The sequence below is a fragment of the Mauremys mutica genome, chromosome 1, assembly GCF_020497125.1.
Source record: "Mauremys mutica isolate MM-2020 ecotype Southern chromosome 1, ASM2049712v1, whole genome shotgun sequence".
NCBI classification, from domain to species: Eukaryota; Metazoa; Chordata; order Testudines; family Geoemydidae; genus Mauremys; species Mauremys mutica.
The window spans coordinates 5,398,433-5,422,817 of NC_059072.1; the positions used below are offsets into that span (position 1 = coordinate 5,398,433).

The 24,385-nt window shown below is 57.4% G+C and overlaps 1 protein-coding gene and 2 non-coding genes across 3 annotated transcripts; all 3 read right to left on the reverse strand.

The window, feature by feature from the left end:
* Positions 1-6,492: 6,492 nt before the first annotated feature.
* On the reverse strand, positions 6,493-15,119 carry OPN1SW (opsin 1, short wave sensitive). Its single transcript, XM_045030337.1, has 5 exons — positions 14,774-15,119; positions 13,014-13,182; positions 12,146-12,311; positions 10,501-10,740; positions 6,493-6,615 (listed from the first exon to the last, which is right to left on the reverse strand). The coding sequence occupies exons 1-5, from the start codon at positions 15,117-15,119 to the stop codon at positions 6,493-6,495; spliced, it is 1,044 nt and encodes a 347-aa protein (XP_044886272.1).
* A 1,358-nt stretch (positions 15,120-16,477) lies between these two features.
* On the reverse strand, positions 16,478-16,549 carry TRNAP-AGG. The gene has a single exon. It is a non-coding gene; the product is annotated as a tRNA-Pro (tRNA).
* A 6,444-nt stretch (positions 16,550-22,993) lies between these two features.
* Positions 22,994-23,065, reverse strand: TRNAP-AGG. Its single transcript has one exon. It is a non-coding gene; the product is annotated as a tRNA-Pro (tRNA).
* Positions 23,066-24,385: the final 1,320 nt, after the last annotated feature.

Consider the following 24,385-nt stretch of genomic DNA (forward strand, 5'->3'; position numbering starts at 1 on the left):
GAACTACATTAGCTAATCTCCAGTCAAACGGTACAATCCCCGAATTTAGAGATTTATTAAAAATCATTGCTAACGGGCTAGCAATATCACTCGCTAATTCCCTTAATATTCTAGGATGAAGATTATCCGGGTCCCCCGATTTACTTCCGTTAAGCTGTTCTAGTTTGGCTTCCACCTCAGATACCGTAATGTCTACCCCCATATCCTCATTCCCATCGGTCCCTCTATCACTATTCCTTAGCCCTTCATTAGCCTCATTGAAGACCGAGGCAAAATATTCGTTACTGGGCTAGACGGACAATGGTCCGTCTAGCCCAGTAACCTGTCTTCTGACAGTGACCAACGCCAAACACTTCAGCAGGAATGAACAGAACAGGGTAACTATCGAGTGATCCATCTCCTGTCGTCCACTCCCAGCTTCTGCCTGTTGGAGTTTTAGGGACACCCAGAGCATGGGGTTGCATCTGTGACTCTCTTGGCTAATAGTCATTGATGGACTTTATCCTCCAGGAACTTATCTAATTCTTTTTTGAACCCAGTTATACTTTTGGCTTTCACAACATCCCCTGGCAATGAGTTCCGCAGGTTGCCACTGTAAAGTTAATCAAAATATACGACAGTAGATTGCTTTGCCAGCCAGCAAGTTAAAATATTTTTATATTAGCTGAAAATAAAACTGCCTTTAGTGCACAACCAAATGAACAAGTCAATCGAAGAACTTGCCATTGATGCAATTCTCAGGAGCCCAAAGCTGTTATGGGGTCACTCTCCGATCATTGAGATGCTGTAACTGCTGGCATGGAATGCAGCACCTATTCTTGGCTTTTAACATTGCAGGGGGAATGTCTCAAATTGTAACTACCATTGCAGTTTTAGGTAGATACAATCTAATATTTACTGATGATGGAATTCACCTATAATGGGGGGGTGACCTCTCTTTGGAAAATGCATCTATTACTGGATGTCTCTTTAAAAGCTGACCTGCAGGTTGTGGTCTAGACACAGATGCAACATCTGATGTTATAAGCCTATGTTACTCCAGTAGCCTCCTGTGCAGGCAGAGAATACTTTCATTTGGACAATATGAGATTGGAGACACTGGGTAGAGTTGAGCTCTATCTCTTCTCCATCTCGCTTCTTGGCCTCGTCTACACTAGGAAACAGCAGCTTTTAGGTGAACTGGGGCTGACCGTGGTATGTCTTCATCTGCGCTTGAAGCTAAATCATGACCAGCACAGGCACAGTGGATCCAATTGGTGCTATTTCCTAGAGTAGGCGAGACCCTCTGCTCAGATCTGTGTAAGCGTGGGCTCATCTGTGTGGTTAGACACTGCATATTGCCGCTTCTGCAGCATTGTCCGTGTGTCTCGCTGCTTTGGCTACACCGATCTTTCTTCTCTCTTTGGCTGGCCTGTCCCAGCTCCTGCAGCTTCCTTCCCTCTCGCCACATCTCCAGACCAGAGCCTGTGCACGATGCTGTGGCTTGGTTCCTGCATGTGGTCTGCAGAGGTGCTGGTGTGTTCAGGGCTTTAGACCTAATCCCTGCCCTAAGTGTTATAAATAATGGACAATTTGCCTAAGCAGCAAGAGGCTACAGGATTTCCTGTATAGGTCCCCATATTTCACCCATGACTTTAGGGACTTAATATGCCCACACCCAAGGGGGATGAGAGATCTGAAATAATGGAGGTTTCATGGTGCTGGGAAAGAAGATTCCTAGGCTAGGACTGCACATCCGTAGCGGCCATGGCACGTCGCTCCCATTCTCAAACCTTTCCGCTACCTTCGCTTTTGCAGGGAGTCCAGCTCCGCCTTCTACTCCTTGGTCAGACCCTGCAGCTGCCCAGTCAATGGGGGCACCTGGCTATAAAAACTGCTCCAGAGACGTGCTTCAGTTTATGCCAGGGTCTTTGTCGCCCTTTCCCCCTCTGTGCTCAGTTGCCACTGGCCACCTTTGTGCCTGTTTGAGAACAAACGACTCCTGTTGATGCAAACACCTCCACTGCATTCGCTACCACTGGCATCATCTCCTTGTGTCTCTGCCTCAGCAACTCCCCATCCCATTCAGATCTCTGCTGCTTATGCCCCTGACTTCCCTTTGCCGCTCTGCTGACTTTGTTCTGTAGTCGTATTGTTTGAGGTGACCGGCAAAGGGAAAAAGGTCTCTCCCTCCCACCCCTGCTGTGTAAAGGCCTGAAACTCTTGTTTAAAAGTCCTTTCTGCCCGTGTTTGTGCTTGAAATAGCAGCGTTTGTCTCTCCTGTTCTTGCTGGAGGACCAGAGGGATCGTGATACCACGCGAGCTGGGGCTGCAACTGATTCAACTGATCCTCAGTAAACTAGCCTTTTAACAAGCACCTGCTGTGCATCCATTTTGGTTGAGGGTCCAGAGGGATCTTAGCGCCCCCGCTTGGCTGCAATGCAGGGATTTTAAAATGTGCTGGAGGGGGGGGGGGGAGGTAAAATCCCCAAGCCTGCCAAGGATGGCGTGTTATAATTCCACCTCCCCACCTCTTTAAATCTGGGGCTCGGCTTCACGTTCTGCTCAGCTCTGGGGGAAAGGAAGCAGTTGGCCATAGGGGGTTTGAGCTTCTGTAATTCTTCCACAGGGAGGCAGCCCAGCCTTGGGTTAGGGCTGGTCCTGGAACCCTGCTCAATGCTGGAATGATTTGTAGCAAGGTTGAAGAAGTAACAGGCCTAGCCCGTGGCTCTGCTAACCTGTTACCCCCAGCAAAAAGCAAAGCATATGGCTGCAAAGAGGGGCAGGCAGCCTCCTGGCTGAGGTGAGTGCCCTTGAAAGTAGCGATTGCACAAGGCAAAGGCTTGGATTTTGTTTGGGACGGACCGTTGGCTCCGGCTGTAGGCCAGACTGTAAGTGCGCTGTGATCTGTGAACACAGGAACGCGAGATCGTGCTGAAGCCACACGCGTTCTTGGGGAAAGATCATTTGCCTTTTTTAACCTGATTGTGCGTTAATGGAGAAGTTCGTGGGTTTAACTATACACAGGTGCGGTTCTGCAAGCGAGCGCTGGTCTGGGAGTCGCCACCCTTCCATCGCACGGGCACAGGGAGCCCTGGGAGAGCCCTCCAGTTACTGCCACCGTAGCGGGCTGACGGGTACAGAACGGCTCACCACCACCGTGCTGCGTTCAGCCCATTCGCGTTATTTTATTGTCAGAACCGCTCCTACGTCCGGCCGCTGGAGTATTACCCCGCGCTACAAGGATGAATACAAGGCAAATGTACAAGCTGTGATACAGGTTTTTGCAGGTACTGCGCATGCTCTGTACATTTAAATACAAACGTATGTTGGGAGGGCAGCTCTGGGCCTGCGTCCTAGCCCGCGGCGTCCAGGGCTTGAGGTTATCGCTCGGTGTAGAAGGAAAGACGTTGGATTTCAGAGCCCGGACCCCTGCGTTGTAAGATCATGGACGTTCCCCTGTGTAATGAGTGGGACTGCTGAGAGGTTCTTGCTTTGGCGGGGTCTTGCAGAGGGCCAGGTGCGGAAGCCACTTGTTGACCCCCACCAATAGGGGGAGGGAATGGAGCTGAGCCGCCTCCCTCCCGTGCACACGCTGCTTTCGATCGCCTGGGGTCCCCAGGTGTTCTATAAACCACACGCGCCCAGCCCTGCTGGGCTGCAGGGAGCGGCACTGCGGGCCAAGCTCAGGACGGCGCACACCTCCCCAGAGGTGCGGAACGTCCACCGAGAACAGACAGGATCTAGGGCGAAAGGGCTCCTCTCCAATGGTCCTCTGGAAGGGGGTGGGCTTGGGCCTGGGGGTTTTTAGAAAAGACCCTCCCTCCCCATGTCTGTGCCAAGTTAGTTAGGAGGACTGGGGTCCGGGGAGATCCAGTGACGGCAACCGAGCTGGGGGCAGTGGTCGAGCTATTGAAATGGATGCACTGCCCAGGGGTGGGGGGGGCTGAGTCCCACCTGCCCCAGAGCTGCCTCGGGGAGTACAACAGACACACACAGAGGGAGAGCCAGGGCTGCCTGCCAGCCCCATGGCCTTGGGCGGGGGACCAGGTACCCTCTCCATCCCCCTCCCTCCCGAGCCTAGCTTGTCTCACCCTATCCTAGACAATGCCTGGGTGTAGCCTCCATCCTCTCTCCCCACCTCCCAGCAGGGGGTATAAATACAGCCCCCCCCGCCCGCCCCCAAACACAGCTCTAGGGCCAGTCTCAGCGCGGCTGGAAGGTCTGTGTCTGTCTAGCCTCTTTTACCATGCTGTGCCCCTCGCTGCGGTCTCTGGGCGCCTGACACCTGCTGCCACCCCTCGCCACCTGGGAGGGGGGTTGTGTTGGGGGCGGAGCTTGTGGTTAAGGCACTGCGCTGGGATGCCAGAGCTGCGCTCGAGACCCAGCTCTGCTACCGATGCCCTGCGTGACCTTGGCCGAGTCGCTCTGGGGCTGTTCCCACCTGCGCAGGGGGGTGAAGGAGACCGCCCCGCCTCCCAGGGAAAATCCACTAATGGGGGAGGGGTGCTCAGACCCTCACAACCACCTCGAAGGGGTCAGTCACAGCAAGGAGGTGGCAGCTTGGACTTACCCCTCCAGGTAGCTGAGGGTTTTTTGCTACACTTCTGGCTCCTTAGCATGTAAATGAATTAGCCCCAAGACAGGGCACTCGATTCCCTGGCACTCAGGCTGAGCAGGACAAATTCAGGGGCGACTCAGGAAGTGGGGGCGATTCTCAGTCAAAGGGAGTCCAGGGGGCTCACGCTAGTGTCCCAGGCACCCTGGGGAGGGGGCGGAAGACAAGGGCAATCCCACCCTTTTGGCCTCTGGGCCCTTGACTAGAACAAGAGGCTGGATCCGCTGCTTCCTTCACTTTCTCATCTGCCTTTTCTAGTGGAATGGGAGGATGCTGACAAAGGGCTGGGGAAGTCTGGGAGGGACGTGGGGCCCGGGCCCTGCTCCTGGAGACCCCTTCTGTTGAGTTTTTGAGAGAGCAGAGGGGATGGCTCTGCAGAACTGTGACCACATGGCAGGGGAAGCCTGGGGAAGCATTGGGGGACCTGGTACAGACTTCAGATATGAGGGTTATTATAAAGAGGACGGGGATTGATTGTTCTCCATGTCTGCTGACGGCAGGAAGAGATGTAATGGGCTTAATCTGCAGCAAGGGAGATTCAGGTTCAATATTAGGAGAAACTTCCTAACTCTCAGGGTGTTCATAGAATCCTAGATGATTAGGGTTGGAAGGGACCTCAGGAGGTATCTAGTCCAGGCCCCTGCTCAAAGCAGGACCAATCCCCAACTAAATCATCCCAGCCAGGGCTTTGTCAAGCTGGGCCTTAAACACCTCTACTGAAGGAGAGTCCACCACCTCCCTAGGTAGTTCAGCTCTGGAACAGGCTTGCAAGGGAGGTCGTGGGTTCCCTGTCACTGGACATTTTTAAGAACTGGTTGGACAGACACCTGTCAGGGACGATCTAGGATTACCTGGTCCTGCCTCAGTGCAGGGGGTTGGACTAGGTGACCTCTCGAGGTCCCTTCCAGCCCCGCATTGCTCTGGTTTCCATAGGGAGGGGGGTAAAGGGGGTGCAGTGGTGGAACGGGCCCTAGGGCGCTGGCCAGAGGATGCTGCCTGTCCCCAGAATCACGGGCTTAACTCCCGAAGGGGAGCAGGAACAAGGTGCCCTCTCGGCTGCCCTCACAGCACCTCTGGTGCCTTGCTCGACACCAGCACCGCTCAGCGAGGGATTTCAAAGCACCTGACAGCCAGGGGGGTGACCTCACCAATGTGAGGGGGGTCGGCTCCATCAGCCCATTTCTCAGCTGAGCCCCAGAAAGTGCAAGTGACTTTCACACAGTCAGCGGCAGAGCCGGGGATAGAATCCAGGAGTCCTGACACCAACCTCCCCCCCCCCACTATAAACCACTGGACCCCACTCCCCTCCCAGAGCTGGGGATAGAACCCAGGAGTCCTGACACCCAGCCCCCCCTGCTCTAACCACTAAACCCCACTCCTCTTGTGTACCCCACTCACCTTGTCGAGCCAGGGATCGAACCCAGGAGCGCACCCCCGCTCTAACCACTGACCACACACTGCCTCTGCCCCCCTCCCCCCCCCCAAGCACTGTGTGCTGGTTCCCAGCTGGGGGCTGTGCTGGATGAAGGAGCGATGACGGCCGGTCCCCACGGGGGGAAGATGGGAGAAAGCAAAGCTGCCCTGCCCCCCCTCACCACTCAGCCTGCCCCTGTGCTGCCGGTGCCAGAGGCAGACAGCCTAGGGGGCAGCAGCTGTGGAGGGTCAATGGGGGGCTGCATGGCCCCCCCAGGGGCAGAGTGGGGTTGCTCTCCGCAGCTGGTTGGCTCCATCCTCCCATCGGGGGTCGGTGAGCGCAGGCCAGCTCACCAATTGAAATTTACAGTTCAGTGTGTCGGAGGCGCAGCCGTGGGGCCTCGGGGCTTCCTCTCAGAGCCTGCGCTGGAGCCCGGTGCCTGCTCCCCTTGGGATGGGCCCCGTGAGGTGCCGCAGCCTCCTCAGCTGGGGCTGACCTGACTGGTGGACACTGACGAGACCTCGGTTTTCTGGGCGGAGCTGGACACGTCGGACTCGTCCGTGATGGGTTTCCCACACACCGTCTCCATGATGCAGGCGCGGAACTGTACGGGGAGAGAGCGCCACCCCCCTGCACCGTTAGGCCGGCCGGGGTGGTCCAGCTGGAGACCCCCGGCCTGCCTCTGCCTGCAGGATGCTTCCGTCCAGCCCCCGCCAGCCACATTCGCCCCCCCCCAACAGACCTGCTCCTGTGACATTATGAGTGTGTAAGGGGACTGTTGCCCCCTTACTAACATTCAGTGGGGGTGTTTTGGTTGCTAGCTCCCAGCACTAAAAGGGGAGGGATCGATGGCAAATCAGGACCCTGAGACTGACAGTCCCCAGGAACAATGGCAAGAGGCTAATGCTCCAGGTCAGCCTGATTGACAGGGCGGGCAGGCTAATCAAGGAGACAGAAGGCCAGGGTGGGCCCCGTCCTCCGTGTGAGCAGGAATGTGCCTGGAGTCAGATGGAGTGGGGCCGAGCTAAGGAGAGAGCGGGGCCCCAAGCTAAGCTGATGGGAGCGGAGCTGCAGCCCAAAAAGCCAGAGCACGGCCCAGAGAGAGCAGCCCTGCCCTGGGAGCAGAGCTGTAGCAACCAGAGCCAGAGGGGCCAGACAAGCAGCCCAGGAAGCAGATGAGAGCTCAGAGCAGAGTCACAGAAGCAGCCTGCAGAGCAGCCCTGCCCTGGGAGCAGAGTGGTAGCAACTGGAGCCAGAGAGGCCAGAGAAGCAGCCCAGGGAGCTGAAGTCAGAGCAGCAGCAGCAGCCGTGCTGAGGCAGAGCGGAGCTGGAGCTGGAGCTGGAGCAGTCCGGAGCTGGGTGCGGGGAGCAGCTGGGCAGAGCGAGGGGGACCCCGGGCAGTGGGCCCAGCGCAGGGAGATACCTCAGCCAAGAGGCCCTGCAGGCCAGACTGGGAGGGGGATTGTAACCCTGACAGGGCGGGGGTGACGCTGGAGAGAAGGGTCCTGCCACCCAGAGCCTGAGAGTGTGTGGCCACCGCCAGAGCAAGTGTCCAACCCGCAGCGTCCCTGCAGCACAGCCAGGGCCTGAGAAGGAGGCCTGGGACCTACAAGGAGCAGGCTGTGAACTGCCCTGACCTTTCAGAGACACTGTTTGTGCTGTTCCCTGCCCCAGAGCAGGGTGATGTGTTTCCTGTAACCTTTCCCATTTTTCCTTATTCTTTTTTTAAAATTAAGTGTTAATTAAATAACTTGTATTTGCTTTAAATTGTATGATGTGATCAGTGGGTCAGGGATGTGCGCAGTGCAGAGAGAGTACCCCGGAGTGGGGACACCCTAGCCCCTGTCCCAGGTGACCACAGCAGGGTTGGGGGTCGAGCCCCCCAGGAATCCTGGGCCCAGCCTTGTTGGGGTTACGAGGACTCTGCCAGACAGGAGAGTGGAAGGGGAGTCCTCAAGGGCAGGGAGGCTCTGGGTAAAGGAAGTGGGAGCGAGGACTCAGATCCTTTCGCTAGCCCACTTCACCGGGGTAGTGCAGAAGCCAGGAAAGTTCCCCACAATAGCGGGACCATTCCCCTGCTTACATAATCTACGGGGAGAGAGCGCCACCCCCCTGCACCGTTAGGCCAGCCGGGGTGGTCCAGCTGGAGACCCCCGGCCTGCCTCTGCCTGCAGGATGCTTCCGTCCAGCCCCCGCCAGCCACATTCGCCCCCCCCCAACAGACCTGCTCCTGTGACATTATGAGTGTAATGTCATATCTCATTGAAAGGTGACAGGGCCAGACAGAGTTAATTACCTCCCAGACTGACCTGACCCAGGGCCCAGCTCTAGAGCCTGGTTAGGCAGATCTGTAAATGAGCAGAGCTTTGAAATGCAGCCTGCAGTGTTAGAGGTAGAAGGGTGGGTGTGTGCTCAGGGCTTGGGGTGTAACAAACAAGTCTTGTCTATTCCTATGGCTTTGATTCAAAGATCAAAAAAAGGAGCATTAACATTTAGGAAGACACTAGAGGGAACTAGTATTATTGTCTCTGTGTCTCTTTGAAGGTTGTGGTGACCTGCATCTGAACTGTTTAATGGATAAATTCCCCTGTGCTAATTGCCAGGATGTTTGGGAGAAGGAGAGTTAAGCCTATTGTTTTCTCAGGCCGAAAGGCTGCTGGAAATGTATAAGAACCCTGGGACACGATCCTGCTTCATCAGATCTGCTTTGGGTTTCAAGAGGGGGAAACCTTAAGCCATAAGGATTGAGCTCCCCAGTCACCGACTGGAGCCACCCTGAACGTGGACATTGGACTGTAACCTCTGGACTGTTTCTGAAAGGACTTTTGGCAACTACAAGCTCATCTCTGCTGTGTCTGAACCTCAAGAATTGAATTCAAGTCTGTCTGTAGATTGATCTTTTAACCAACACTCTCTCTTTTCTTTTTTAATAAATTTTAGCTGAGTTAATAAGAATTGGCTGTGACGTGTATTTTGGGTAAGATCTAAGTTATAATTGGACCTGGGCGTGTGGCTGATCCTTTGGGGTTGGAAGAACCTTTTCTTTTATATGATGAGAGAAGATTCTCAGTGATCATCATCATATCTGACGTGTCTCGGACGGAGGCCTGAGGCTGGGCACTTGAAGGGAACTGCGGGGTTTGGACCTCCGAGTAACCAGTGAGGTGCTACAGAGGCTGTTTCATGCAGGTAAATTGAAATATTGGAATATCCACCAGCTGCTGGGGTTTGTCTGCCCCGTTCTGTTTGCAATTCACCCTGATTGAGTGACCTCAGCTGGCTCCCACAGGCAGCACCGTCACAGCTCCACAAAGGGCCGCGGCAGGACTTTGCAGGCTCCCTACCCCCCCGCCACAGGGACGCCGTTTTGTAGAGCATGTGCTCCTGGCTGTGGGTTGGACCACCCTGAAGGGGGGCTGGGTTCTGCTGCGCTGCCCCCCCATCCAGGCCAGGCGGCTGCTACTAGCCCTCTGGCCTTGGCTCGCGGGCTCCACAAGGAAGCACCCACACGCATGGGCCCCTGGGGAGTCTTTGCATTGCCATCAGCAGACCGGGCAGGGTAGGCCCGTGCTGCCAAGAACCCTCTCTCTCAATGCCCGCCTGGTAGGTCTGGCTCATCCTCAGCCTCCAGCTGACCCCGCAGCTGGGGTGGGGAAGGAATTTCCCCGCAGATTGGCAGGGACCTGTGTGGGGGAGGGGGTTCACCAGCAGCATGGGGCAGGGTCTCCTGCTGGCATCGCCTGGGCAGCTCATGCCTAATCAGCTTGGGTAAATCCACCTCTCTGAGAGGTGGTAGCTAGGTTGATGGAGGAATTTCTGCCGGCGGCCTAGCACTGTCTACACCAGGGCTGACACCAGCTTAGTTACCTCGCACAAGGCGTGGCATTTTTCACAGCCCTGAGCAACGTGGCTGAGCCGACCTCACTTTGTCACGTAGACCAGGCCTCAGTCTCCCCTGTTCTCTGCCCGCGGCTCACGACAGTTGTGTCACCTGAGGACCAAAGTCGTCGGCTCCCCGTAGGGCGTCTGGGGGCTGGGGCTGCCCTGTGCTAGGCAGGAGGTCACGCTAGATAAACCTGCGGGCCCTTCGGGCCTTAAACTCTGACTCCCCTCTGCTCTCCGCCCGGGGACAGTGCTGGCCAGGCCCTCTGCCCCCAGCCCTCCCCAGGCCATTTCTTGGGAACTCAGAGCAGGGACCCGAGCAGAACCTGGCGTCAGCACCGCCCCATCGCCCTGCCCGTGCTCTCAGCCAGGCCGCATGTGGGGCCCGTGGTTCATAGAATGACCCAGTGACCACCAGGGCAGGCTCCATGCACCTCTCCGGGCAACCACCCACTTCTCCAGCTCCGATCCTGGCTGCACCTGGGAAGGGACTTGGGCTGCTCCAGACGCTGGTCTCAGGGACCCCCCGGGACTTGGGCCGGGGCAGGACTGGTCCGTGGCGCAGGCCAAGCCGCGCTGCCCACCGGGGAAGGAAGGAAACGCTCACCTGCTTGTTCATGAAGCCGTAGATGATGGGGTTGTAGACACAGGAGCTCTTGGAGAAGAAGGCAGGGACGGTGACGAGGCGCAAGTCGAGGCCGTGGTTGCGGTTGTTCACTATGTACATGGCCATGGCCGCGTAGGGCACCCAACAGACGCAGAAGGAGCCCACCATCACCACCACCATGCGGGACACCTCCCGCTCCGCCTTCTGGGTGGTGGCCGACTCTTGCTGCTGGGCCGCTACCTGCAGGCAACCCACCAGGGCCCCCGGGCATGAGCGGCAGGCTCCCAGGCTTCCCTTCCCTAGCCCCCTTCTCCACTGGGGTAGCTCCGGAGAGCAGGGCTGCTGAACCAGGGTTGGAGCGGCCGGACGGTCTCTCGCCCCCTCGTGGCAGGTCTGATTTCCCACCCCGCCGCTCGCCTGGCCCCAGCTCCGACTCCAACGGGGAGAGGGTCGTACCTGGGGGATTCCTCCAGGAGTCACAATGCCCCGTCCATCCTGGATTTAGTTACCAGAAACGCATGCTCCCCCGGGTGCTCGGGATGGGGCGGTGCCTTCGAGCTCCAGCCTCAGAGCAGGCCGCTCGCAGCCACTGGCATGGGGCGCTCTCCCTTGGGGGCATCAGGCCCTGACTATGTTACAGACCAAGCCCCCAGACCGGTCCCTGCAGCCATGGGTGTTAGACAAGCAACTCTGAACTGTCCCAGTGAGGGGGCTCTGTGGAGGACGCCCGTCCGTCCGTCTGTCTGGGAGCCTCTTTGGCATAGTCCTCACTAGCCGGACCAGCATTTTCTAACATCAGAGACCAGCTAGAGGCAAAATATCAACCCATTCAGACGGTCAGAGCTGCCAAGCAATCACACTCGTCAGCGTGCAACCCTCCCGTCTCACTCACACACCACACACTCACCAGTGTGCAACCCTCCTGTCTCTCACACACTGCACACTCGCCAGCGTGCAACCCTCCCGTCTCACTCACACACCACACACTCACCAGTGTGCAACCCTCCTGTCTCTCACACACTGCACACTCGCCAGCGTGCAACCCTCCCATCTCACACACACACACACTGCACACTCGCCAGCATGCAACCCTCCCGTCACTCCAACACCCCACACACTCACCAGTGTGCAACCCTCCCGTCTCACACACACCGCACACTCGCCAGCATGCAACCCTCCCGTCTCTCACACACCGCACACTCGCCAGCGTGCAACCCTCCCGTCTCTCTCACACACACCACACACTCACCTGCATGCAACCCTCCCGTCTCTCACACACATCACACACTCGCCAGCGTGCAACCCTCCCATCTCTCACACACACCACACACTCACCTGCATGCAACCCTCCCATCTCTCACACACATCACATACTCGCCAGCGTGCAACCCTCCCGTCTCTCACACACACCACACACTCGCCAGCGTGCAACCCTCCCGTCTCACATACACACCGCACACTCACCAGCATGCAACCCTCCTGTCTCACGCACACACTGCACACTTGCCAGCGTGCAACCCTCTCATCTCACACCACACACTCACCAGCCTGCAGTCCTCCCATCTCATGCACACCGCACACTTGCAAGCAGACAGGTGCCCTGGGAGCTGGCAGCATGCCCTGGCTCTCTGCAGTGGGTACTTACGGCGCGGAGGGCGCCCAGCAGCTGGGAGTAGGAGAAGCAGATGAGCGAGAAGGGCACGATGAAGCAGAAGATGAAGAGGAACCAGGTGTAGTATTCGCTCCTGTACTTGGTCCCCACCGTGTACCAGTCTGGGCCGCACGAGCACTGCAGGCCTTCGGGGATGAACCTGCAAGACGGAGGGCACAGCACTCCCCCAGGGCTTGCTCGGCCTTGTGCAGCCGGCACAGCCCATCACCTCCGCTGGCCAGGGCTGGGGGGATGGGCGGGGCCAGTCGCGCCCCCTCCCCGCCCCGTTTGCCGTGGCTCATTCCCCAGCAGCAAGCAGTCCCGCTGCTCCCGGGAGCACAGGCAGGTGGGAGAAGGCTCCTCGCTCCCCGGCCGATCGTGAGCCTGGCTACTGCAGCCATGTGCGAGCAAGAGGGAAATCGGAATGATGAGAGTTTGAGGCCTGGCGGCTCCCGACCTCTCAGGCTGGGAACGCTTCCCGAGGCCGGTGCGTGCCCTGCCCAGCCTGAACTCGAGCCCAGAGATCAGACCGAATAGCCCAGCCGGCGGGTGGCAACGCTGCAATCGGGGCCCCAAGCCGGCGGGTGGCAACGCTGGTTCTGAACCAGTTCGGAGCGAGAGGCTTTGTGCACCACCGGCTCCCTGCAGAGCTGGCTAGCGGGTCAGCTGCCAGGCACTCTGCCATGGGGGGTGGGGAGGCCCCCCCACATCTGCTCCCTCTTGGCAGGGGCGTTTGCCAGGGCGATGCCATGAGGCTGGGCAAAGGGATTGGAAAGAGGCAGGCCCAGGGCACACTGGGGCGATGGGCGGGGGGAGCTCCCTCTCTCCTCTAGGACGCCCCGGCCCCCAGCCCGGCTCCTACCGGCTCCACCCAAAGTAGGGCGGGATGGAGACGCCGATGCCGATGACCCAGGTGGCCGCCACCGCCATCAGGGCGTGCTTGGAGCTGAAGCGGAAGTTCCCGAAGGGTTTGCAGATGACGATATAGCGCTCAAAGGCCAGGAAGGCCAGGGACCACCCGGTGACCAGGCCTGGGGAAGGCACAAGGAGATTACCCCACACAGCCCCTGCACCCTCAGCCCCGCCCCGCGCCCAGCTAGCACCCCGAGGGACCCCCGAACCCACCTCGCTGGCGTTCCTGGGGCCGGAGGCTGAGAGGAGCTCAGCCAACGTGGAGCTGGCCTGTTGAACCTCTGCCCCATGTTCCCTCTGTTCCCCCATTAGCCAGGCCCCCTGCTTCCCCACCAGAGACGCTTCTGGACACAGGTGGGGGGCAGGGGAACGGCCCTTTCTCCGCATGCATTTGTTGCAGGCAGAGTGACCCGGGGAACGGAAACGCCCCTCGCATTTCAGCGGGGCTGGGAGCCGGGTGAGGTTATTTGGGGACGGGTCGCAGCAGAGGCTGCCTGGAAAGTCATTTCGTCCCCGTTCGCCTTGTCCCCCTGGATTGTGGCGCATCCACCAGACCCGGGGAACGCGGCAGAGCCTGCAAAGTCTCCGGGTTCGGCTTCGGAGCGAAGCCAGCGATGACGGCAGCCTGGTCACCCCAGGGGCCAGTTTGTGAAGGAAAGTGAAAATCTCCGGCCCCGATCCTGCAACTGGATCTGCAAGGCTGCCACGGTCGCCTGGCCTTCTGCAGCCTAGTGCAGCGCCCTCCCTTCCAGCGCTGCTGCCTGTCTGCACAGGGCTCCCCCGGGGCTGGCTCTGTCCAGCCTCCGGTGAAAGCCGTGGGAAATCGCCCCTCGTGGGTCCTGGGCCCTTCGGAAGCTGTGACACTGCCAAGCATCCGGAGCTCGCGCCCGCTCCGATGCCTGGCACTGCAGGGGGCCGGAGAAGGTGCAGTAAAGGACAGCGACAGGATGGCTGAAGAGGGTCCCCACCCTGGGGCTTACCTGGGAATATGGGGGCGCCTGCTCTCCTCTCCTGACAGATTCCTCAGGTCTTATCCTACCCACCCCCCCCGCCCCGAGTTCCCAGCTCCACCCGGAGCCGCAGGTCACGCGGGCATCCCGGGGGAACCGCAGAAGGTTGGCCCAACACCCTAAGCCTGAGGGCCTGATCCCCACTCACTTCCCACCAGCGTCCCCCACTGTTGCTCTTGATTTCCCCGGGGACAGCCCACCCCCATTCCGTTCTAGTCGGGCCTGATCATTAAAAGAAAGCAGCTGTCTGTGCTCACAGGAACGTAAGAACGGCCAGCCTGGGTCAGACCAAAGGTCCATCCAGCCCCGTGTCCTGGCTGCCGACAGTGGCCAGTGCCAGGTGCCCCAGAGGGAGTGAACAGACCAGGGCAATGGCGAGTGATCCAGCCCCTGTCGCCCATTCCCATCTCCTGGCAGGCAGAGGCTTGTGATCACGGCTGTGCTTGGATCTCCCCCTGGGCTGCCCAGCGTGTCCTGCCTCCGCTCGGATCTGCCTCGCCCTCAGAGCAGCCCCCGCTGCGGAGCGTGGCCCCGGCATGGGAGGGAGAGGCAGATCCTCAGCTGGTGCAAACGGCTCTGGCTTCACTAGGGCCCCCCAGTGCCCCCGGCAACCCCTCTGAGCCCAGGTCGCAGCCCTCAGCCGCTGGGCCCCTGCCCGGCTCGCCCATGGGGCCTGCCCTCGGCCGTCCCCCCGCGTTACCTGCCACGGAGCCTAGGAAGCCCTCCAGGGCGCAGGCTTGCCGCCCGAAGATGAAGTAGCCCTGGGAGCTGGAGATGAAGACCATGAAGACGGAGAAGGAGCAGAAGATGAAGCCCCCCAGGCAGATGTTGACCAGGATGTAGTTGAGCGGCTGCCGCAGCTTCTTGTACTTGATGGTGACCACGAGGACGATGGCGTTGAGGGGCACGCCAGTGAAGAACACGAAGCCCATGAAGGCCGTCTGGAAGTAGAAGGCCCAGAGTGGAGCGATGTGGTACTGGGGCCCGTCCCAGGGCCCCACCGAGGAGACGTTCTCGAAGAGGTAAAAGTCTTCTTCCCCCGACATCCTGCCGGCCGGGAGCGCTGCACGGAGCCTGCCCCGGCTCCCTCCCCCCTTCTAATATACAATCCCCGGGGGGACAAGCCACTTAAGGGCTCATGGGGGGATCAGGCATTAAGCCTGAGCTTCCTACGGACAAAGTTTGGGATTAGGGGCTGTAAGCCCCTTACCTCCCGTCCCCTAAGCCCCCTGAGAGGGTAATCTTGTTGGCTGCGCAGCCGGGAGCCGATTGTGTGGCCTCTAGGGGATTCCGGGGGGTGAAAGGGCAGGGGGTGGCTGGCAGCCTGCTCCCGTTCAGTGGGGCTGGGTGGGTCATGGGGGCCGTGAATCCAGAGGCACCCCAGTGGGCGGCTGTCACTGCCTCCCTCCTTTCTGCCAGGAGACGGAGCATCCCCGGCACCATCCCCCGGTGCACCCCAGCGCGTTCCCCCTTGGACCCTGTCCCAGCCCACTGGAAAAAGGGCTCCCAGCCCTTCCCTTTGGGGTCTGTGGCACCACCAGGGTCTCGCGGCAGGAGAGATTTGGAGCCTACATTTCCCATTGCCGTCTTTCCCCTCCTCCTCCCCCCGTCCCGCCAGGCTCAGCACGTGCCCAAACCGCTGGAGGGTTGGCCACACTGTGCATGGCACCAAAATGGAGTGTGGGGAGAGGGACGGCATGGAAGGGACGTGCCAGGGGCACTGGGGTGCCCAGCGCAGCAGGGACGTGATGGGGGCACTGGGCTGCCCGGTGCTGCGGGGACGTGATGGGGGCCCGGGGCTGCCCAGTGTGCCGGGGACGTGACCGGGACATGGGGCTGCCCAGTGCTGTGGGGACGTGATGGGGGCCCGGGGCTGCCCGGTGCGGCGGGGACGTGACAGGGGCCCGGGGCTGCCCGGCGCGGCGGGACCCTTATGACCCTGGTACAGCCCAGCAGTGCCCAAACCTGGCTTCCAAGGCCACAGCACAGCTCACGGGGTCGCCTCTCCTTTCCCTGTTAACTGGCACCAGCTGCAACATTCCTGCCCATGAGATCGGCTCGGATTTGGCAGCCGAATAGAAACGGTAGCGGAGCCGGCGATGGAAACCAGCCACCTTCAGCCTGGGGTGTCAGAGCAACCTGGGGGTGGGGGGTTTGAGGGAGGCACTTAGGGACTCTAAGGGCCACCCAGGGCTTTTGCTCTAAGATCGGCCGGGCAGGAGGAGACCCCAAAACATTTGCGGTGGGGGACGTTAATCGTCCCCATCCAGCTGGGATGTGGCCTTGGCAGCCAGGCTGGGCACTGCTGTGGATTTGAGGCAATAAAATTCCTCCTCCTTTTCACTGAGCTTCTCTTCTTGGAGAAGTGGCTTTGTTCTGGCAGATCCCCCCAACCATTAAAAATGGGCTTGTCCGGGATTTGAACCCGGGACCTCTCGCACCCTAAGCGAGAATCATACCCCTAGACCAACAAGCCAGCTGGGAAATGTCTGTGCAAGGAGTTGGCTTAGAGGAGACCTTGGCAGTGCTGGAAACCACAAGACCATGTGGCCTCTGAGGTTCAAGCAGCTGCACAGTTCTTCCCCCGGCGCCTCGGCACTTTCCACCTTGGGTGGCTCAGACACAACATCCACTAGACCCTGAGACAAACCACTTCAAGCAAACCAGAGCCCCCACAAACCCAATCCCTGCCTGCGTAAGGGGCCCGCTGCTTGCGTCTCTCTTTAGGAGCGATGCTGCGTTTGCGATGGGCCGCGCTGCGAGGGGGGAGCCGTGGCACAATGCACCCTGTGTTCATGCCCTGCACACGGCTTCGCACGAGGACTGCCTGGTGAGGTATTTGCTGGTCAGGAACAGCCGGGCGAAGTGCACGGAGCAGCCTGACAGGTGATGTTAGAAACACAAGCAGAAATCAGGCCGAAAAGCAGGTTTTCCATAGAAGTCTGGGGAGTGGTCAAAGCAGTTCCTCAGGGCAAGCCGACACCTCGGCCGGTGTAAACAAGGCCCCTGGGTCATTACCTGCTCAGTTCCTATTCTTGGGCAGGGGCAAAAATCTACATCTTAGCAAAGAGACAGCACTGGGTTCCCAGCCTCACCGAGGGCCTGTCCTCGGGCTCCCAGCTGGAGGTGGGGGGACAGGGCTATAAAAAGGAGGGGGAGACGCCCCCCTGCCCATCACATTCTCTGCACCGGAAAAGACAAAGGAAGCAGCTGCTGGACTCCGGAGGAGGCGTCCGGACCTCAAGGGGTTGGTCAGGGGGCCTGCTGGAGGCACCTGGCCACACAACTTTGCTTTGACTCTCATAGAGTTTGGGAAGTTGGGCACCTGTGACTGGTTGATCTTTATTTTTCTTGTGACCGTGTCTGACTCTTAGGGTCACTGCTGGGGCTCTCTGAAAACCGCTCTCTTTGTGGCTAATACACTTGGTTTGTTGTGTTAGCTAATCCAGTGTGTTAAGCTGAACTGTCCAGGTAACTATTTACAAGCTGGGATATTCTTCCCTTAGAGTAGTAATAGCTTAATATACTTGTGCTGTCCAGGGCTGGACGTCCGTTTCTGGGGGGAATCTGAGGCCTGGGGGGGTGTTGGGTCACCCTGCAGGATAACCCAGGCTGGGAGGAGCCGGGCTGTGGCTGGCTGCAGATCACACACAGACGTCGCTGGGAGTGACTTGCATGCGGGAGGCTGTTTGTGAGCAGTGCAGGACTGGAGGCCAAAGCCGTGTAAAGAGCACCCCAGGGTAGAGGGCAGGGCTGGGTTGTGCCCTGGGTACAGCACAGGAGCCCATTCTGCAGCTGGGGGAGGGAAGCCAGGTGCCCCGGGGTGGATTGCAGCCCCGTTCCTGTCCAGCCCACCCCGAGAGCAGAACATTCCCAGATCTCAGGGATCCTGGCGCTTGTGCCCGGCTGCGTCGGTCCCCTCGGTTTGCAGCAGCTGGTGAGGGAGCGGCGTTGGGTGGGAAGAGGTGCGACCTTCCCTCATCCGTCTCAATGTGCTTGCTGCATGGGCGGGGCAAGATCACTGGGGCAGCGGCAGTGCTGACCCCTAGACAACTAACCAGGTCCCAGCTGGGGGCAATGGGAGGTTTTCGGGCAGTGGGTCAGGTATTGGGACGAAGTGGGAATTTACTGTAATATTTTTATTAAGCTGATATGTGCCTCAGTTTCCCCTGGATTGTGCTTGACCACCCAGTGGGGTGGGTGGTGGGGAGAAGGACTGTTTGCTCCCAGGGCAGGCTGAGAGGCCTAGGCCTGCATGTCGCCCAGCTGTCTGAGCTGGGATGGGTCATTAAAAAGGCCTGGCCGAGGCTGACCCTCTATCAGTGGAGGATCCGAGAAGTCACTGGCAAATCCAGTCGGCAGGACATTGGCCCCTGGCAGCCAGCGCCCCCAAGGAAGAGGGATTTCCCGGCCTCTCAGCAGGGAGCTGAGCAGAGACCCCAGCTGGTGCACAAAGGCCTGGGAAGGGGTGAGGTGCCGGGTAGGAGCTGGCTGCTGCAGGGAGACGGGGCTCTGACCTGGGACCCGCCCAAGGGGGTCAGACAGAGCCGGACCACGGCGTTCACCGCAGCTTGGCTAGGCCCTGGGCTGGCCAGATGGACTTGGGCCATGCTCTAACCGTGCCAGCCGACGGCCCCTGTGCGTTGCACCAGCGGCCTAACGCCCCCGACTGGTGTGACAATGCCGTGCGAGTCGCTGCGAAGGCTCGGGAGGTGCATCAGTCCCTGCGGAGGGGCCAGGTCTCTCCAGGGTCTGTCTCCGCGGGACTTCTCTGTAACGCTTTCACCCTAAGAATAAATGGGGCTGCTTCGAAGGAGCTGGGGGTAACATAACCGCAGGCGATACACTGGGCATAGCCTTTGGAGAGAGCAAAGTGCAGACTCTGGCCTTGCTGGGGATATTACCATATAGGCGTGGAACTTTGCAGCCTGACAAAGCCCCGGTCAGGAGGGAGAGAGCCGCAGCCTGCCAAGAATCACATCCTTACACCAACAGCGCCGGGAACCAAAAGCACAAATTATTCTCTGTGTATCTGGAGCCTATAATTAAGGCTCAAGGGCACGAGTCCCAACCTCAGCGCAGACTGTTAAGAACCAGCCCACAAACCCCAGTCTGGTGGCGAGTTCTCTACTTCGGGCTCACCAATTATCAAGTGTAAACTCCCTCACGTGGGGTCACAGACAGTCCCCGGGGGTGCGCCGATCCGTCCGGCCACCCCAGTGAGCTTCTCTTTGTGACAGATGGTCCCTTACGTCAAAGATCACAGCAATATTCGGGTTACTCCCCAGTCGCTTGCCCCAGGCCAGCTGCACCTTAGATCTCACGCCACAGACAATGCTTGTAGCCAATCCTACAGTGTGACGAACTGGGAATGTTCTTAATGTTTGCTCTGAATACGGTGTTGGTGCCTCAGTGTCCCCTCTGCAGTTCTTAATATCTAGGTGGTGGGATAAGGGGGTGGGATTGCTGCAGAGCAAGGGGCCAGTGCACCTAAATGCCTGACACTCTGTCTCCTAGCAACTGATGGCCTGGGCCCCTCCCCCGCAAAGGTGCAACTGCAGGTGTTGGAGACAAAGAGATCAGGTGACCTCCTGGCCCGGGAAAGAGACAAAGCCCAGAGAGGAGGTTTCAGTTTTGAAGCTGGCTGGAAAGGGAGAGGGACTTCCCGACGGGGCTTGGGCTTCCCAACGGGGCTGTGGCCTCCCTGGGGGCCCCAGATGGGCCTAACTAAGACCTGTCTTGGACTGTGTTCGTGTCGTCCAAATAAACCTTCTGCTTTACTGGCTGGCTGAGAGTCCTGGTGAATCGCAGGAAGTGGGGGTGCAGGATCCAGTGGCTTCCCCAGGACCCCACCTGGGTGGACTCGCTGGGGGAAGCGCATGGAGGGGCATATGCTGAATGCTCCAAGGTCAGACCCAGGAGGTGAAGCCGTGTGAGCTTCTTGCCCTGAAGACAGTCTGCTCCAAAGGAGAGGAGGCTCCCAGAGTCCTGCCTGGCTTGGTGGGGAGCAGTTCCAGAGCAGCACCCGGGGACTCCGTGACATACAGTAAATGGTCTTGAGATTTATTAATTAGGGAAAGAAACGGGAAAGTGATTTACAAGGTTAACGCAGGTAGATACACACATGGGTTCCGGTCTGAAGTTTCACAAAGGAATAGAAGCTTCTGTAATAAGCGAGCTCTGTCCGTCCTTTAGGGCAAACCCGGGCTAAGCAGCTGGGGATCCCTTGCTTATGCCTAGAAACCTGAGCCCCAGAGGAGTCCAAGCAGCATGAGATCCAGTTCCTCCTTGCTGGGGGGTTTTATTCCCTTCCCCCCATCTGCTTTGAGTTGCAAACTCAGCTGAAAGGAGGGATTCACTTCTACAGCTCATCTTCATGGGGGAGGGAGCAGAGGAAACAACACAATCTTTCGTCCTCTTTAACGTTCCACGATCATCTGTCTGGCGTCGCTGGGCCGCCTCGTGGGGCAGGGCAGAACACCTTCTGCTGGAGACCAGCATTTCACACGAGTTAACGCCTCTCTCCTGTCTGGTCAGTTACACTCTCACACAGGCTCACAATGCAAACGCTCAGATATGACCTGACGATACGGGAGACAGATGTTACAGGTGAGATTAATGCCGGCAGCAACTCACAGGCCTGCCCTAACGTCTCAGCACATTCTCATAACTCTAATACCGCTGCAGCATGGGGCTCGGGTCACTGCAGGGTTAAACTAGTGTAAACGGTGGATTCCCTGTAACATGAAGCCTTGAAACCATGATTTGAGGGCGTCAGTAGCTCAGCCAGAGGTGAGGGGTCTGTACAGGAGTGTGATGGGGAGGTTCTGTGCTCTGCGAGGTGCAGGAGCTCTGACTATGACTATGATGATCCCTTCTGACCTTAAAGTCTATGAGTCTAACACTCATTGAGCCAGACTGATCCTAGCCATGTATGTGTCCGTGTTCACGTGAGAACGTCGGCAGGAGCTGGTACCTGGTCTGCCAGAGCACAAGAGTCTCCTTTCTCCAGCTCCGGGCTACGACGTACAGAGCTGGGGACACTTCAGATCTACTCTTTAGCCTTTACTATCTACTAGGCTACTGAGAAATGTTGCTTTCAACATCCAGTTAGTCTCCCTCTCCCCACGCGGCTGCAGGTTTTGATGTAAATGACGCCTTTGCTGCGAGGATATTGACTGGGTTCCAGGTGTCGGGCCAATGCAGGGGAACCCTCCTGTGCCACTACTGAGCACATTAATACGTAGCGTCGGTCTCTGCGCGGCTTGCGGGACATTCAGAAAAGCCACCAGCGCCCTGTCTTCCTGGATAGAAATATGTGTCTGGGTTTGGGCGGTGCCACCCGAGCCCACAGCTTTCCTTCCTTCCCCGGTTTAAACAACGCGTCGCTCCCTTTGGGTAGGCGCGATGCTCTGCCCCTCGCCCCTCTGAACGAGATCCCGCTGGGGGCCAACGCTATCTTGTGTTCAGATCCTGGAACATCGGGCCCAAAGCGTCTCTGTTGCTTGTGCCGAATAGACGGAGCCACCTGGCTAGATCAGAAACAACCGAGCTCTCCCTGGCCACGTGCTGCTCTCCGGGAGGAAAGTTTTACAGCTGATCGGCAAGTGTTTGGTCATGGACCTGACTTTTTTATTGCTGCCCCTTCCCCTCCAGCCAATGGAGCTCGGCCCCCGCCCAGGGCAGGGCGTGGAAAACCCAGTCTCGTGGGCAGCTAGCAGGCGGCGCTGCAGGGTGCGGTTGCAATGGAAAAAGGCGAGTGTTTTAGTCCAGGTTCAGAGGGGGGAGCTGTGTTAGTCTGGATCTGTAAAAGCAGCAGAGAGTCCTGTGGCACCTTATAGACTAACAGACATTTTGGAGCATGAATACCCACTTCATCAGATACATGTAGTGGAAATTTCCAGGGGCAGGTATATATATGCAAGCAAGAAGCAGGCTAGAGATAACAAGGTTAGTTCAATCAGGGAGGATGAGGCCCTGTTCGAGCAGCTGAGGTGTGAAAACCAAGGGAGGAGAAACTGGTTCTGTAGTTGGCAAGCCATTCACAGTCTTTGTTTAGTCCTGAGCTGATGGTGTCAAATTTGCAGATGAACTGAAGCTCAGCAGTTTCTCTTAGAAGTCTGGTCCTGAAGTTTTTTTGCTGCAGGATGGCCACCTTAAGATCTGCTATTGTGTGGCCAGGGAGGTTGAAGTGTTCTCCTACAGGTTTTTGTATATTGCCATTCCTAATGTCTGATTTGTGTCCATTTATCCTTTTCCTTAGAGACTGTCCAGTTTGGCCGATGTACATAGCAGAGGGGCATTGCTGGCATATGATGGCGTATATTACATTGGTGGACGTGCAGGTGAATGAACCGGTGATGGTGTGGCTGATCTGGTTAGGTCCTGTGATGGTGTTGCTGGTGTAGATATGTGGGCAGAGTTGGCATCGAGGTTTGTTGCATGGATTGGTTCCTGAGTTAGTGTTACTATGGTGCAGTGTGCAGTTACTGATGAGAATATGCTTCAGGTTGTCTGTGGGCGAGGACTGGCCTGCCACCCAAACCTGTGAAAGTGTGGGAGCATTGTCCAGGATGGGTTGTAGATCCCTGATGATGCATTGGAGGGGTTTTAGCTGGGGACTGTATGTGATGGCCAGTGGAGTCCTCCTGGTTTCTTTCTTGGGTTTGTCTTGCAGTAGGAGGCTTCCGGGTACACGTCTGGCTCTGTTGATCTGTTTCCTTATTTCCTCGTGTGGGTATTGTAGTTTTGAGAATGCTTGGTGGAGAATTTGTAGGTGTTGGTCTGTAGGTTTCTGTCCTTGGAGAATATAGATTAAAAAGTCTCACTTACTTTCCATACATTATTTATGTGGGGAAAGTCAGTTTGTTCTGCAAAATCTTCTTCCGTCCCACTGCTGCTATGTGCTGAAAAAATAAATGGGCTCGTCCGGGATTTGAACCCGGGACCTCTCGCACCCTAAGCGAGAATCATACCCCTAGACCAACGAGCCAGTTGGGCAAAACTCTTCTTCCAGATGTTTTTAGAGATGAGCCATTGGCTGGGTTGGCACTCAGGGATCATATTACTTTCCTCACACATCTGGCAGCAGGATGTTCCTAGACTCTTTCCCCGGCTCCTAAACACACTTGAGAGAACAATTTATGGCCTTCGCTACACTGGGATTTCCACCCCGCTGAAGCTGCCGGGATGGAAAACTCCATCGTAGATGTGATTTGCCCGGCTACAGTTTAGCCCCTTCACAAAACTGGTGACGCTATGGCTTTGAGCCACTGCAGCTACTGGGGAAAGGTCTCCATCTTCAGCCTCTAAAATCTAGACTCGAGGACAGACCAGTTCCAGAGCAGGTCGCTGTGGAGTTCGAGGACTGTCTATGTGAAGGGAAATGTCACTATTGTCTCCTCTCTGCCTTTGCAGCAAAGAGTCTTGTGGCACCTTATAGACTAACAGACGTTTGGGAGTATGAGTTTTCGTGGGTGAATACTCACTTCGTCGGATGCATGTAGTGGAAATTTCCAAGGGCAGGTATATATATGCAAGCAAGAAGCAAGCTAGAGATAATGAGGTTAGTTCAATCAGGGAGGATGAGGCCCTCTTCTAGCAGTTGAGGTGTGAAAACCAAGAGAGGAGAAACTGGTTTTGTAGTTGGCAAGCCATTCACAGTCTTTGTTTAATCCTGAGCTGATGGTGTCAAATTTGCAGATGAACTGAAGCTCAGCAGTTTCTCTTTGAAGTCTGGTCCTGAAGTTTTTTTGCTGCAGGATGGCCACTTTAAGATCTGCTTTTGTGTGGCCAGGGAGGTTGAAGTGTTCTCCTACAGGTTTTTGTATATTGCCATTCCTAATGTCTGATTTGTGTCCATTTATCCTTTTCCGTAGGGACTGTCCAGTTTGGCCGATGTACATAGCAGAGGGGCATTGCTGGCATATGATGGCGTATATTACATTGGTGGACGTGCAGGTGAATGAGCCGGTGATGTTGTGGCTGATCTGGTTAGGTCCTGTGATGGTGTCGCTGGTGTAGATATGTGGGCTGAGTTGGCATCGAGGTTTGTTGCATGGATTGGTTCCTGAGCTAGAGTTACTATGGTGCGGTGTGCGGTTACTGGTGATAATATGCTTCAGGTTGGCAGGTTGTCTGTGGGCGAGGACTGGCCTGCCACCCAAGGTCTGTGAAAGTGTGGGATCATTGTCCAGGATGGGTTGTAGATCTTTGATGATGCATTGTAGGGGTTTTAGCTGGGGACTGTATGTGATGGCCAGTGGAGTCCTGTTGGTTTCTTTCTTGGGTTTGTCTTGCAGTAGGAGGCTTC